The sequence below is a fragment of the Chlamydotis macqueenii genome, chromosome 5, assembly GCF_036417535.1.
Source record: "Chlamydotis macqueenii isolate bChlMac1 chromosome 5, bChlMac1.mat, whole genome shotgun sequence".
NCBI lineage: Eukaryota > Metazoa > Chordata > Aves > Otidiformes > Otididae > Chlamydotis > Chlamydotis macqueenii.
The window spans coordinates 11262865-11279083 of NC_141560.1; the positions used below are offsets into that span (position 1 = coordinate 11262865).

Sequence of the window (16219 nt, forward strand, 5' to 3'; positions counted from 1 at the left end):
TTTTTTTCCCTATTCAAAACAGTTAATCACATATTGCTTTCTGTGTTCCTTTTCTGTAGAGAACACTAGCTGATATCCTCTGCTGCACAGATCCGTTTATCCTGCTTCCATTGTCATATTGACAATGTTGTGAGATCAGAGTGCTGTAATGTGCTAGGGGAACATAACTCTTTCATGACCTCCCCACGTCTATTCCTCCATGTAAGTCATAGCACATTTCCTTAATTTGAGACATAATATCTTTTGAAATTAGGACTGGCATGTGCAGTATGCCTTATAATGTCACTTCTTGGCAGCACTAAAGCTTATCATAGTGTGGCTTTGTATTTATTTCAATTTGCTGTTAATTTTTATGGGTAAAGCTCAGACCTGGTAACACTGCTACCTCTGTGCCATTCAGTATATATTTAAAGAAAAAAAAAGAAAAAAAAAACAACAAAAAGACAAAACCCCCAAAATTTGCCCTCAAAATTAAAATTTATTAAGGAACTATTAAGTTTAAAGTGGACTTTTACCAGATTTTGGAAATTATTCAAACACAAGAAAGACTAAAACCTGAAGGGGTTATATTAATGTAAAAATGGTACAAATTAGGTTTTGAAAGTGTATAAAATGAAGATTTTCAATTGTGCCAAGTTTTAAATCAGAGGGGGAGGGGGAAAAAGAGGTGGCTTCAGGATCAAGGATTTAATCAGCTTACACTTACGTAATGCATTAGGCTTATTCATTGTTACTGGCATGCTGAGTGTTAGACTAGCGCTAAAATCAATCCAAACCAATGGAACATTGAAGACAGCTCAAATCTTACCAAATATTCTTCATTCAGGTATATTTTTATTATGTGTACTGCTTTAATGATGAAATAATTGATTTTTACTTAATATCTGGATAGAGATGAAAGTGTGACATGCATAGAAAACTTAAGGATGAATGTTTACTTTTAACATTTTGAATCAATAGTCTTGGAAAAAATGATGGGTAAGCTGTCTGGAATTCAATTTGGATAATTCTGTTAATTGGCATTTTGTCATATGCAGTAGGATTATTTTTTTTTTTTTTTTGTCCTTTGAAACTGTATGTGCTTGATAAGCAATTGTTTAAATAATGGTTATCTTAAAATCACATTATAGAAATGCTTAAATTTCATTAGATTCTCTTCCAAATAAAGATTTAATGTTAAAAATAGAATGGGCTAGGTCTCTTCAAACAGTGAAACTTGTATAGTTGCAAAAAGAATACTTCTCTGTAAGTGCTCATCTCGGAGCTTTGCATTCTGCATAACTAAGTCTAAAGGAAAAACTGCGAGATTTTGTAAACTGAGTGGTTCTCTTGTTCCTGAGGTGACCTTTTGGGGTTTGCTTTTGTTTACAACTTTCCTTCGTGGAAGTGGAATTATGGTGAAATCAGGGCCTGATCTCTTCCCACCACTACACAAAGGTATAGATATGTGGAGGTAATACTTACATAACTGAACGTTTCCCTTTGCCAGGGAGATTGGGCAGGGTCTCAGGAAGGATTCTCTTCCCTGAGAGTAGCTGCCTCTTCCTCCTCATCCTTTCTTTTGCATGTGTGACTGAGCCACTTTGATTTGAACACAAGTTGTAAGAAGGGAAATCCTAATTAAATATTGGGAAAAATGTTTTCTCAAGGAGAGTAACAGATATGGGAACAGGTTGCTTGGAGTCTGTGGCATTTCCATCTAGCTGAATAAAGTCCTGAACAATCTGAACTGCTCCAAGCAGGGGTTATTGAACTGAGTGACTTCCAGAAGGCTCCTTTCATCCCAAATTATTCTTTGATTCTGTGATCAGTGGTCATGAAACAGTGATCATAAAATGCTGGGGTCTTGTTTGCTTCCAGAAGTCCTAGCATGATCCAAGGTTCATTTCACAGAAGCAGCAGCGGTCTGGAAAGAGTGAGAGGGAGTAAATCCAGTTATAACCACTGGGGGTCAGTGGTAGACAGGAGAGGGACTGGGAGCCAACAGTCGTGGTGCAGCTAGCAGTCATTTGTCGGGAATGTGGATCAGAGGGGTACTTAAAAGAAGTCCCAGAAAGGGGACTGATAGGATAATGACAGTTGTCCAGATAAACGAGAAATTTCTTGGAGATGAGGAAAGAAGAAAGCAGATGCAGCTCAAGAGGAAAAAAGGACAGAGTACAAGAATATGATGGAAGCAAAGTTTACTGTACTGAATAGAAGCAGATTAGTGTCATCAAAACAGTCTGTATAAGAAGCCAATACTCGTTTGCTGTAGTTGCTTGGTTGAAGTTATTTTTCTACTTGGTAATTTAGTTGGGGAGAATAAAATGTCAATTTGCGGTCTCCTGTACCATTCTCTCTTTAGCTTACTTTTATACTTTCTAATAATAAAATTGCTCCCTTAATTTGGAGAGAGTGACATCACTAAGCTTTTTTCTTGATAGATCTTGAGTGAAGCTTTGCCAAGAAATACAAAATGGAAGCTGACTTTGTCTCTCAATGTGAAATTTTTGTTAGCTTTAGTGTGAAAGAAATTAATGTAGAGGAGGAAAACTTCACCATCATCTCAAACTGGAGAATCACAGTCCTGCAAATTTTCTTAGTCTTGAAGCTGTGACCAGAATATAAAGTTGAGAATTAAAATTTTGTGCCAATTAAATAACAGAACTGATCTTCACTATTTCTGTTAAAGCAGCTCAAATCAGGCTTTAAGCAAAGATTATACAACAGGTAGTCCAACTGGTTTTAGCATCACTTCCATGCTGGGGAGATTGCTCAGGGAAATTCCATTAACAGGTAGGTTAAAACTTCTATGTATATGTACGTGCACAGCAGTTTTTAATAGTACTAATTTAATGTAGAAGAGCATATGGTTGCTGATGGAGAGCACATAGCCCTCTGATGCAGTCAGTCTCTATGTCCCTTTCCATTGTGGCAGTAGTAAAGCTCTGCTGCTTTTGAGTTCATGTGGTATGGCTTGTCAAATTCTAGGCTTAGAGTTTAGATAGGTTTACATGTAGTGCCAGAATTCTTGAGTATCATTGTTTTTCATTAGTTTTAACGATTTGATCCATAGGATTGCATCCAGATAAAGAGGCATTAATCATCTAGTACACATTTTGTCATATATTTGTTATGATATGACAATTAAAGTTTTTAAAACATGTTCTAAATAGTGTCAGTTAAAGAAGTTTCAAAAATAGCTGAATGGTTTTACAAGAATACTTGCACAGGCAAAATACTTACAGGTTTCCTTAGCCCGTCAGGCAAACATATGACAAAATCTAATTGTGAGGAAAAAGAGAAACAAGTTAAATTTTAAACAGAAGTAGTAACCTCAAGAGATGAGAAATACATGACATGTACTTGTCTGAAGTTTCTAATTTGAAATGTTGAACAATAAAGAGCTTAGTCTGGAATAGAAGTTGTTCCTCAAACCTGAGCTGAAAATTCAATTTAATATAAGCTTGTAAGTATTAAATACTTTCTGTTTGTAGCATTTAACAATGTAGTTGAAAGAGGCTGTCGTTCACATAAGACAGGTTTTAATCAAATTTGTTTAAAATTAACAAATAACTATGTCAATCTTGGAAATCTAGATTCTTTCAGGGGTCTCATAGCAAATTCTAAGCAAATAATTCCATTAAAAGAGGATTAAAAGAAACTTAGGCACAAGAAATTCTAAAATTTTGACAATGTAAAAAACCTGGCAATTAAATCAGATCCAAGTTTTCCTAATTTTCTGCTGCAGCTTTCTCTGTTGCTTTTGTTAAGGAGACAAAAATTATTGTATCTGCAACTTTTACAGTAAACGGTGTTCCCTTGTCAAAGACATACACTCCTAAAATTATTTTTACCTGTCAGAGAGGTGCCTTGCTGCCTTCTAAGCAGCCTTCTAAGCACCATCAGGCTTCTAATTCAAGCCCCGGGTCAGCTTAATAGTTTGGATTCTCCTCAGACTGATACAGTTCTTTGCTAAGTCTGTCTGAAGCATTTTCCAGACAGCTGGCAGTATCTTGATCTTCAAAAAATAGAAAAACTAATCCAAATATAGGACTTAAGGGAAAAAAAAAATTAATTAGTTAGTTAAAAAAAATTGCAGTCTAAAGCTAATTTTAATGCATACAAATAGCTTTTGAGTTCTTGCTGGACTAGAAATCCCAGTCTCTTCACACCTCAGTAAGGGATAGGTATGTAGGGTAACATCTCTACAACACTAATAACTATGTGATCTTATAGAAAGAACTTCTCTGAAACTGTAGGGAATTCAAATGCTCCTGACCTCATACCTCACTCTGAGGCCTCTTGTAAACTTTTTAAACAGAATCACATCATTCTTGCATTTGGATTGTCATGAACAGTGTTTTGAGATCTCCTGTGCAATCTCAAATATATTTCAATCCATAATGGACAAAGTTACTAGATGCTTACATTTTATGAGGATAATTTGATAAGTTTCATAACACTTATTCTGTGATCATTTTCCTGTTATAATTTTAATTATGATAGCATTAGTTTATGACTAATATTTGCTCTTAATATCTGACCTCATTTCTTTTGAGGAGTCTAAGGATTGTTTGACTAATTTGGAACAGGAAACACTCTTGAACCCACTTGGAACGTTGCAAAAGGACTGTGTTCCGCTGTGTCTTCTTCATGTATTTATGTAATTTTTAATCTCTGTCACTCTAGATACCAAATATCTATCTAGATGGCTATGGATATGAGATACTCACAGTATACAGACTTGTAGTATAGAGCTACTTCCACATGTTCACTTCTAGTATACAGACTTCCTAGTTCTGCTGCTCTTCTGGGCATCAAAGATAGTTCTGCTCAAGTTACAGGGAACAAAGATGTGGTTTTCTAGTCCATAACAGCCCCTAGGTGGCTTCCCGTTTTGCAGAGGACAAAAGCCCTAAACTGCACCAGTTAACCTGCGCTTTTGAGTTCCCACGTTTACAGGTCTGACTTTGCTTTTCCTTAGGCATGGCTTTGCAGTTTTACAGCAATACTTAGTTGCAGATGTCCATGGAAGAGGTAGGATGAGAAGTCCTGTCCATTTGTTTGTTTAAGCTCTAACTGTGGTACTTACTTTCATATATTTGTGCTGTGAACACGGAGCAATACAATTCCCTAGAATTCTAACTAAATGAAGCATGTGGAGAGTTGCCTCCAGCTGTCACTGCACATAGAGATCCTGAGTTGCTTGGCCCTCATATAAAGGTAGAATAGCTTAGAAAATAGCTTAGAATAAACAAGTGCTTCAGCTGACACATAACATTATACACATTACCTCATAGAGTAAACATTACTTAAAGAATTCATTTGTTACCTTTCATGAAGTATTGCTGTGCTTTCACAGCCCTTACACTGGCACAGTAAGCTTCAATGCTTTTTGTCACAGTTGTATCCTTTTGCCATCACATTAGCATGATTTTTATTTAAGCCAAATATTTTAATACTAAGTTATTGTAAAGAAGATGGGATTTGTCCTTTCCTTTATTTCTGTATGAAATAGACTGTGTCAGTGCAGAGCTCTAAGAGCTTAATTGTGAAAGTTTGAGAGTTTAGACTGTGCCTCTGTCTCTCTGAGCAGCTTTCAGTTCTGAGCAGGAGACTCTTCTGGTACGTACAAGGCCAGCTATTCCTTTTCAGGCCACGTTTAGAGTCTTTTATGTAGCTGTGTCATGTGCAGATTAGTGTTTCATCCTTTTCACAGTCTCTGTGGTTTTTCTTATGCAGTACTGCTGTGACCTCCTTTCTCTGACACACCTTTCCATGTTCACTCACTTGTTCATTTAGTTTCCTGTCCATCTTTGGACACCCAGCATACCTATTTCCCACCCGTATATTTTTCCCAGGCAAGTGAACCTTCCCATTTCCCTGTTGTCTCCACAGCTGCCTCCTGATCCAATTGTTGTTAGGTTTGTTCCCCCTGCAGTCTTCCTCTGATCAAAGCAGAGAAAATGAAAGTCCCTCTGGCTAATTTAGGAGCAAGGGAGTTGAACTTGTTTTTCTTCTCTTATTCCTACTGGATGATCTTACTCTACAGCTCATACCTTTTCTTGCTTGCTAAAAATAAGCCTGTTCTTTATGCAATTGGAATGTTCACTGTATTGTGCTTGGACATACGGTTCTTTAGTGTCCTTATGGAGACCCATTTGGCTGGATCTCTTGTGTAAGCGCACTGAATCATGCTTGAATTAATTTCTTGAAAGAACGAAGAGAGGGTGAAGTTGCATGTTATTCGTGAGTTTGACAAGGTAAATTACAGCTTTTAATCTTTTTTATCTTCCAGAATATCATAGTTTTTAGATACATAAGAAATTCTTAATGTTGTTTAGTATTTTCTGTAATATTAAGTATTTTAAAATCTTTAGAACTAGGTTTTGGCTTGCTGCAGTCTTCTCTGACTTGCAGCTTCTTGATTTATGCTATTACACACATGCTTTAGCTTTATTGCTGGCTCACATATTCATCTTGTTGCATGCAAGTTTTAAGGAAAAGCTGAAGCATGTAGGGAAAAGCATATAGCAAACACTGAAAGGTTATTTGCATAAGATTGTGGTATCTATTCTGACTGTACTGTTTATCTTTTATTTTAGGCAGTCTGTTTGTAAAGAAACTGTTACATTTCAGGTGGTATGGTTTTCTGTCACTTTAAACAGTAAAATTAAATGCAAAAAGTTGTTATTTTCCTGACCTTTTTGGTATTCAGTTTTTGCACTGAGTTGGTAATACTACAAAAATACAAACAGAACAAATAATTCATTTGTTTTTGAAGATAAATTGTCTATATTCTTATATTTTCAGTTTAATCTGGTAACTGTGAAAGAACTGTGTATTGCTCAACACTTTCCATTGAATATGAAAAGTGCAATGAATCAAGCTGATTGTAGTTGACAGCTGGCTTGATCTTGCTGTGATTAGGTCTTTTACTGCTGGCAAAATCCACTAGCCTTTTCCGTTAGCTGATTGTTGATGAATTCAGAGAGACAGCATTTCATATTGATAAAGAGTTTGGGAAAACCTTTATTTCATATGGAATAATGTTTACAGCCGCTGAGCAGTGCTGCACAATAAAGATGTGCTCTCTTACGATTATATGGGAAAGTAGCGAACAGGTAATTAATTACTTTTCAAAATTTGTTAGTTTTACACTTTAGTGGACGTGTTATTTAAATGCTGTGTAGCTTTTGCACTTCAGTTTAAATGTGGATTTCATTGTCACATGACTGGAATGCAGACCAGTTTGGGCTTTGGAATGCCTTATCTCTGAATTGAAATTCTTAGTAAATCAGATTCTGTTAGATGCATTTGCTATAATTTTTAAGTTTTAGGACCTTATCAAAAGCTTGCTACTTCAAAATGTCATGGTCAACTTTTCCTTTTAATAACTTACGTTTTACAGGAAGTGCAAGTCATACACTAAGTTTTACAATGTATCTTTCAAATTACAGGATACTTATTTTCAGTACTTTTGTGTTTTGGAAATGTTTTATTATACTGTTCCCATATAGACGATATTACATCACCACAGAAAAACTTCATATTGAAACAATTACTCAAGGGAAGAATAAGCGCACATTTGATGCTAAACATGTTATTCAAACTGATAGGTTCATCTTAACCACACTTATCCATCCTTTCAGAATAAGATGTTGCTTTTCTAAAAGACCCAGAAAAATATAGTTCCAAGACTATTTTTGAAGGCACTTGGGCAGTGTGTTTTCAATATGTATTGTAACACGTCTTTTACTCAAAATCACTCTGAGTAAAAGGATTGATATTGTGCACAAAACTTCAGAACTGTTTACAACTACTCTGTTATTTCTATAAGGATGCATAATTTCTTTTAAGATAATTTACTTTTCTTAGGACTATGAGGTTGATATTTTGATTCAAGTCGGCTACTGGGTATTTTAGCCGACACTAAGTTAATAGAAACATGCTTAAGACTTTTGTGGCTGTTTAAAAGTGTCTGCAAGGACAATGAAGAAGATACTACTTAAGTAAACAAGTTCCAGACCCCACTTTCCTATAGAAGTGATTTATAAGCAGCGTAATGCATATGTTCAAGATATGCTTAAATCCATTTCTAATTTTGAAAATCTATTTTAATATTCTTTTGATGTTTGTTAATTTCTGCCTTTTCTTAGCTGTTCTATGCGAAATACGGGACACTCACTTGTGTCACATTTTATTATATAGAGTGACTTATTAGCATCAGGAAGTTGGAGGAATTGCTAACAAGGTAGTGTAGTTTGAGATCTTACAATTTTATCAAATATAGATAATGTGAGATTTCTCAGCAAATTGTGATACAATTGAAGCGTGTTTATTCTAAGAAACTGTTAATGTATTTATTTGCACAGATAAAATAACATTTTAATTAAAAAATTTCTGAGTAAAGTTACCAGATTTTGTTTGTAGTGTTAATTTCAAGATTATTTTATTATCAGGAGATAGCACATGCTAGGTATGTTTTCCTTTAATTCCCAATATTCTGGTTGCCTTTTCTGGGTTTAATTAGCTTGTTCATTGCCATTAAGCTAAAAAAGGCACATGCTATTGTCATTGGATTTTTTAAAATTGATTTCTGCTGTCGGCATATTTCTGACCCAATTAGGAAAAGGCAGGGCAGAGCTATGGATAAAGCCATTAAACTGGAAATAGTGTAATCCGTGTGGAGATCAGCAAAAAATGTATTTTAATTTAAATAAAAACAGTTTATTTGTCCTTCTTATAGTGTTATATATGAGTTTTTACACAAGATTTTAAAATTGTCTTCACTGTAGAGGGCCTAGGATCAGGTTTTATGGAAAATGTGGTCAAAATCTAGTACAATTCTTAATTTGGTGATATGTAAGGTCAACGTGTTTCAGAAATGTAAGGAGGTCAGAATAAATAACCTTCAGCAGATGCTCCATCCTGTATTTGCCTCTCAGTCCTCAGCACAAGGAGGCGACATACATTTCATTTAAGACCTATTTGATACACAACTGGTATAATAAACTCCTGTATCCGTTTTCCCCATTGCTACTCTTGTGCTGAAGACAAGTGATGTGCTGGCTATTCTTATCAGCAACCTTTAAAGCTTTGTTGCCAAGTGGGCTAGTTAAAGTGTCCCCTAAACTATGGTACTTTTGAATGAGGCTTAAGGCAGAAAAGTTACGTGTAACTGATAGGCTTCTGCTGCTCAAGTCCAAGTTAGCATGGGAGAATTCAGAAGGCTTTGGCTGGAATCTGCAGGCAAAGGAAGCTGTTCTTGTTTCCTGCTCTGACAGTTTGGTAGTTGTGCAGCCAGAACTGCAGCTTTTCTTTTGCTGTAAATGCAGCACAGAGGAGGAAAATGCAGGGATGGCCCCTGCAGTGAGAGCTCTCTGCTTTGGGGAGGCTGAGAACTGCCAGAGCCCTGATACCAGTCTGGAATTCACTGACTGCAGAGCACTCCGACCTATCCCATTCGTGTTACGGCTGTCAGTCTGCTTCGTTCTGGGCAAATGCTCGTTTATGTAATGGACTTCACTTCCTTTGTTCACATACTTGTATACCTAGTCCCAGACCTGTCAGTTCTGTGTTTGTCATGTAGCTATATAGTTTTCTGGGGTTTGACAGCTCTACAAAAGTAAATTTGTGATCTGGAGGTAAGTTCTATATTCCCACATTTGCCCTAGGAAGGAACAGTGACTTAAATCTGCTCTAGATTATGGAATACTGTATGTATTCACATATTCAGTATGTGCAGTAAAAACAAAGTATTTACTTTGCATTTCTGTGTAGGCATTTTAAGCCTTCTCAGGAGCAAGTTGCAGTAGCTTTGCGCCCTTTGCTGTCCTCCCATATTAGCCTTGTGAAGATGTTTTCTTCTTGCCGTGGCAAAGTTGCGTGCCTCATCAATGCATCCCACATTGAGGGGTAAATTCTTCAAATCATGAGCCCAAAGGAGTTGCTTCTTGGATTTCTCCCCCTTTCTCTCTTGGAATTTCTGCCCGTAATTCAGTACTGATCTTGTCCTCAGTCTTTGTTTTTTGGGAGGGTTGGGGTTTTGTTTTTGTGGTGTTTGTGTCCCCTCGTCCCACTGTCTCTAGCCTTTGATGTGTTAGTGTCTTCCCAGCTTTGATAAAGAGTGTTTTCTTTCACATTTATTCTGACTGAGGATATGGTTGCCTTTACCATCACAAACATTTTTGGGAGGGGGAGTATAGAGGACTTCAGGAAAGGATTGTGTTTTGGTTTTTTTGGGTTTGTTTTTTTTTTGTTTTGTTTTGTTTTGGTTTTTTTTCAATTAAAAAGGCCATTTTGGCAAAAATGTTCCTTACATGTACAATTTTAGAGTGGCAGCCTGTGTAAAGAATAAACAGTGCAGCTGGGTTGGGATATATGCTGCGTTATCTCTAGTAGCTGATCTGTATTGGCTTGTCAGTAAATTAGTATGTGGTTGAAAAGTAGGGGGATACAAGCAGAAAAACATTCTGGGTAGCCCTTTTGATGGCCAGAGTCAGAACTAGCCATCTGGGCTGCAAGGTGGAAGCTAAGACGCAGACTTTCTCGCCTCCCCTGCGTGCTGGTTGATTACTTTTTATCTAGGTTATGTTGGACCTTGGCAATTGGTGGTTTAACCTCAGAATCATCTCTGACTGCGACAAGAGAGAAGAGTGGACTGGAGTACTAAAAGAGTAGCAGTAAATGAGGGAGTAAAGATAAAGGGGATGGAGGTGAGTGACAGGCGAAAGACTAGAAAACCTGTGAGAGAGAGTTAATTGTACATGATTCGTTGTACAAGAATACTCAGAGGAGAAGGTGGAGCTTGGCCAGTTTCAGGAGGCTTGAGGTACTTGAACCTACACTTTCTAGTGCAAGGTGTTGGGAGGGGAACTGAAGAAGAATTATGTGGGAGATGGGTGTGAACACCTATCTTAAAAAGAGGGAAGGAACAGATAAGGGAAGTTAATGACATGGTGATTCTTGCAAACCTAGAAAAAGATCTGAAGAGATAGTGTGGAGGAAATGATTGGTAAATTCTTGTACTGCTCTGGTTTTCTTTTTCAGTTAATTGTTATATTATGCTTTATGCTGGCTATTTAAGTGGCTAGGTGTTGCTGAACCTAAACACGAGATTGCCAGTCATTATGATGGCCTGTAAAGCTTTTGAATATTTGTTGTTTTCCTTTTAAGCTTTTATTTCTGACATCACAACAGTCTTAGATGTGGGTTTGATATATGTTTCATTATTATTTTCAAAGTAACTTCCTGTTTTTTCTAGTGCAAACTTAGAAAATTATCCAAAATAAGTGTCTTCATGGCTTAGATGTGGAGGCAAAGAAATGCATAAAATCAAGCCACATCCTAATTATCATATTTTTAAAAATAATCCATTTCAAAAGGTCAGTCTCATGGTTTTTTTTAATTTTAATATTTACATAATTAGATTCCTCTAAAAGATAGTTTTCTGATGGGAGTAAAACCAATAAACCACTGGAATCTGTCCTTATTGCTTACATGTCTTGACTACAGTACATTCTGCTTGTCAAAGAAATATTTCCAGTTCAGGTGCAATTTTTCATTTACTATTGTGTATTGCCAATGAGTAAGCCATTTCATAATAGCTCAGAAGCATGTAGACTGAGGAGTTTATGATGATGGACAGAACAGCATAGTGTGAGGGTAGAAGGGAAGGAGGAACAAGAAAATGAATTTTCAGAGTGACAAGACTAATGTGTAGAATTAAATATTAAAGGAGGTTCCCTTTCTTAATTAAATGCCTAAGGTATGACTTGTTTTGAGGCTGCTTGTAAACTGGTTCCCAAACTATTTAATTACTACTGTACTATTAATTTCACCTGTCTCAAAAATATTAATCATCAAATGGTAAAATATTAGCCTATAGTAGGAGGGTAATACCAGAAGCTGAAACTCCAGTTCATTACAAATTCTGTCTCTCATCATGACCTTTTAAAGTGCATGCTAAACAAAATAAATACACTTATAAAAAGATTCTTGTCAATATTAAGAAATCAGGGAATATAAGTGTAAAGTATTCTTGTTTGTATGAGACATACATAATACTTCCTTGCTGCCTAGTAATGCAGTGTTTGCTCTACAGCATTTTATTGAAGAGTTCATCTCTATGTGTAAATGCTTCTGTGAATCAATGAAAAGAAATTTACAATTCAGCAAAACTGTCATCTTTGATGTATCGCCATGTAGCAAATGAATCTGTGGAATGTGAAGGAGTAGATATTTGTAGTGGCTTTTTAGTACCTCCTTCAGAAGGCCGTTCTGTAGGTGGTAGGTTTCTCTCGCCGCAGGAGAGAGGAGGAGGTCTGGACCTTAAATGTGATAGGCTCATGTTTGTTATGAGAGGTGAGTGACTTCATGGATGAAATTCTTAATAACTAGTACGAACAGCACAAACTTAAGAATCTGAGAAACCAACGACCTCATTAAAGAACTGAGAAAACGCAGCACGCTTTTTGCCTTGTGTAATCTGAGGTTCTGAAGAAGGACCGAGACGGACTTTTTTCAGTGGCGTTTGCATACAGATTATTACAAGCAAACTCAACTAATATGAAATGCTCTAAACAAATTCATTCAACTGGATCTCAGCAAGAGAAAGATTCAATGTTTTTTTGTGCTCTATTAAAAATTACGCTGGCCTGCTTTTGAGCCCTGAAATCAGCAACAGCCTATCTGAAAATAATTGATTTGATGTTGAAGAGGAATTCTGCTGGGTCTGTTTACTGCTTTTGCCATGTGGATGAAAAAGAACAAACTGCGAGTGAAGTTACAGGTTTAAAACTTTGTTTCCTCAGCTACCTCTTATTTTCTTTCCTAAGTATCATGTAGTTATTTTGAAAAATGACTAGTAAGTGAAAGGGACACTCACTGGTATTCAGTGAGGTAAACATTAAAACATTTCTTGCAGAGCATTTATATTTAAATGGTTAACTGTTTCCCATGTTCTTGCGCTTCGCCGTGTGTAAAAGGTTTTTAGACGTTACACTTTGTAAATGGAACATTTTACAATAGTTAATAGCTTCTTCAAGGAGAAGCTAATATTTGTAGTCATAATTAATCTTCTGTATTTTACATAATACAAAATAATGCAGTAGTTTTTTCAGGCATTATAAGATGTACTTTTAAATATGCTTATTTAAAGCAGTGACAATTATGAGCTTTTTAATCAAACTCTTTTTGTTTCTGGTGCTTTTACAAACCTGTTTCTTATTGTGCATTACAGGTTAGGCTTTTCATTTAGAAAATCTGTAATATTCACTTGGTGAAGTGGATTCTTTTACCTTTAAATGTGCGCTAGCCCTATACAGATACCACTTTTTGAGTCTGGGTATACTTTAAACAAGACATCTTAGCAGAATAAAACATTTTTTCTATTTCTTTGGTAGTTTTATACTGAAAATTACCACTGGAAATAGAATGAGCTATCAATGTTGTGAACTTAAACCGATGATCAAAGCAGAAAGGAGAGAAGCATTAGGAAGACTTTGCATAGTCCGATTCAAGTTGTAAATTTTTGAAACAGAGCATATGTGTATTGAGAAACTACTATCAATTCGCCCCCTCACCTTTTTTACTTTTAAAATCAGTGATCCAGAGGGAAGCCTTCAAGCCATTCTGAGCCACTTTAAGAATTACCTGCAGAGTCCAGCAGAAGCAGAACCCCTAAACCAGTAGGGTTTAGGTTTTTCTGGGGGAAGCCATGCCAGAGGAGGTCAGCAGAGCCTGAACACGTTGTGGGAGCAGAATCTATTTTTTCCATGTCATTTTATTGTCTCAAGTGAGCATATTTTAGTTTGTGGATGGCACTTGGAAAAGTTTCCTTACTTTCCTACCCAATTAGTGCCTTTCAGTCTGTAATTAATAATAAAATGTCTCTCTTTGATTTATTAGCTGGTGGCTAAAAGTGCATATAAGTTATTTGGCCTTAAAGAACATTGTGAAGGACTCTTGTCTGTCATAAGTCATGCTAATGAAAAAAGTATGTGGTACTCAGTCTGGGTTTTGGTTTTTTTTGGGGGGGGGGGTATTTATTTTTTAATTACTGTGCTCACTAACAAAATGTTGAAATAGAAAATTAATGTTTTGTGTGGATTTAACCTTTTGTTCTAGATTCACTATTCTATATAGCTATAACTGTAAATAAACGCATAGATAGTTTTTTAATTACTTCTTTACCATAAACAGTTCTCATCATTGTTGACTAGTAAGAGGAGTTTCAGTTGTAGTATCCAGTAAGAATGATAATTTTGCTCCATAATTTATTCAGTAGGAAATGTTCAAAGAGGGATAATAACTTTTGCTAAAAATTTTAGTCTGACATGTCTATATCATGCATCTAAGATGCAGCAACTTTGTAAGTGAGTGTTCCAAATCTGGCTCACTTTAGTGACTGACCTTGACTTGCATATCTTACCTGAATAGCGTGCAGAAACATGAAATATTAATTGGTGTTCAAGTAGCCAAAAAAAATAAAAAAGAGAAATAAGTTGATTTAAAACGAATATTATTTTGCTTTCCAAACTGAAGCTTAAGGAAACAGTTCTGTGTCATGCATTAGTTGGAGAACTGATACTTACTTAAGTAGGAATTTGATGTAGGAATATGAAACAAGCCATTCAAAGTGGTGAGATACTTCAGTATCAACAAGATGTTAGAGGAGAATTTTACTTTTCTTAGCGTGAGATACAAGTGTTGCAGGGGACATCTTGTCAGACAAGATCACTACAGAACTGCATTGGAAGTCAGTAGGGTGGGCCCAGAAAAGCAGAGCAGCTTAATGAGCTTGCTTCTGGGATCAGGTTTCATCAAATCCACAGTCTGATGCTTGATTAATTGGGGTGTGGCGGTGTTTGGAGGGTTTTATCTTTTTGTTTGTTTCAGGTTTTTTTCCTTCTTTTTTTTTTTTTTTTGTGTGTCTGTAAAATATTTAGACCTCATTCCGTCTTGTAAATATTGATTTGAAACAGAGTTTTATCAATATATCCAGAACATTTAATTCTCTTTAGTTTTTCAGCAGTATAGACTATATTTGGGATAATAAATTATGTAATTTTAATTTGGTTTATTAATACTGTAGTAATAGATTCACCTAAGTAGTGAATCTGTTAGATTGTTTATTGAATTACTGGTTTTCTGAGTAGCAAAGCAGGTATTTGGGAAGTGTCAGCTTCTGGAATTTGTCTTGTTACACTGCACTGTCTTGTGATTGTGTGGTAAAAAACGTGGTTGAATTGAAGTAATTTATTGTATAGGTTTAAATTATATTTGTTGATAGAACTATGAATATACTGAAACAATGCATTCATTTAAAAAAATATGTAATATTTGGTCTAACATATTGTCACAGCATTATATAAATTTTAAATAATTTTCAGTAACTGCCCTAATTTTTAAAATAATTTGTTAGTTTTGAATTGCAAAAGAAGTGATAAAGCCCCACTAATATCTTGTCTTTTCATTCAAAGTTCACTTGGTACTTGTCCAAAGGGGATCAACTTTACTGTGCTTCATTTTGTACAGATTGTTTTTCACACATTCTTACCTTAAATCCTCTGATCTGCCAGAAAATTGCACCATCTTTGGATGTGACCTTAGTGACAGCCATTATCTAAGGGTTCTCATATAGTCTCGTCCTGCGCTAGGTAAATAATGCTGACCACCAGTTAAAGCCCTCAAGGCAGTTACACTGAAAATGTTGGGAAGGGAAAGAAGCTTCAGATTGCATTCACTGCTTAAAAAACCTGCTTGCATGTGTGTTATCACATGTGCCATACCAGTACTGTGTACCAGTTCTACAGCACATCTCAACAGAGCAGCATTAAACGTAGCTTTTTCTCTTGTTCTCTCTTAGTGTTTTCCTCTTTCGTCTGCTTTTCCACTTTTTGCTTGTTCTGTTCCTGGTATGTGCATGGTCTATGTCCTTTCTTCCTTCTCTGAAGTTCCTTATTCTTTCACAGGTGTCCATCATTATTTTTCCTCTGCGGATCAGGGAGGAGGCTTTAGCATTCCTCTGAGCATTGGGGATTTAGCTTCTATCGTCAGCACAGTTAATATACATCAATACATTAATGTAACATTTTGTTTTCTGCAGGTTGGGAATCCACGTGTTGAGCTCACGCTTTCTGAACTTCAAGATATGGCAGCCCGACAACAGCAGCAGATAGAAAATCAACAGCAAATGTTGGTTGCTAAGGTAATAATTATATACAGAATA

At 36.1% G+C, this 16219-nt stretch overlaps 1 protein-coding gene across 3 annotated transcripts in view; it reads left to right on the forward strand.

Annotated features, from left to right (window-relative positions):
* The window catches only part of PPP1R13B (protein phosphatase 1 regulatory subunit 13B), a 68944-nt gene that overhangs the window by 33675 nt on the left and 19050 nt on the right, over positions 1 to 16219 (forward strand). For all 3 annotated transcript variants that reach the window (XM_086750220.1, XM_086750222.1, XM_086750221.1), the window contains exon 5: positions 16097 to 16198. In XM_086750220.1, coding sequence (XP_086606346.1) covers positions 16097 to 16198 — 102 coding nt within the window. The remainder of the gene's footprint in view (positions 1 to 16096; positions 16199 to 16219) is intronic.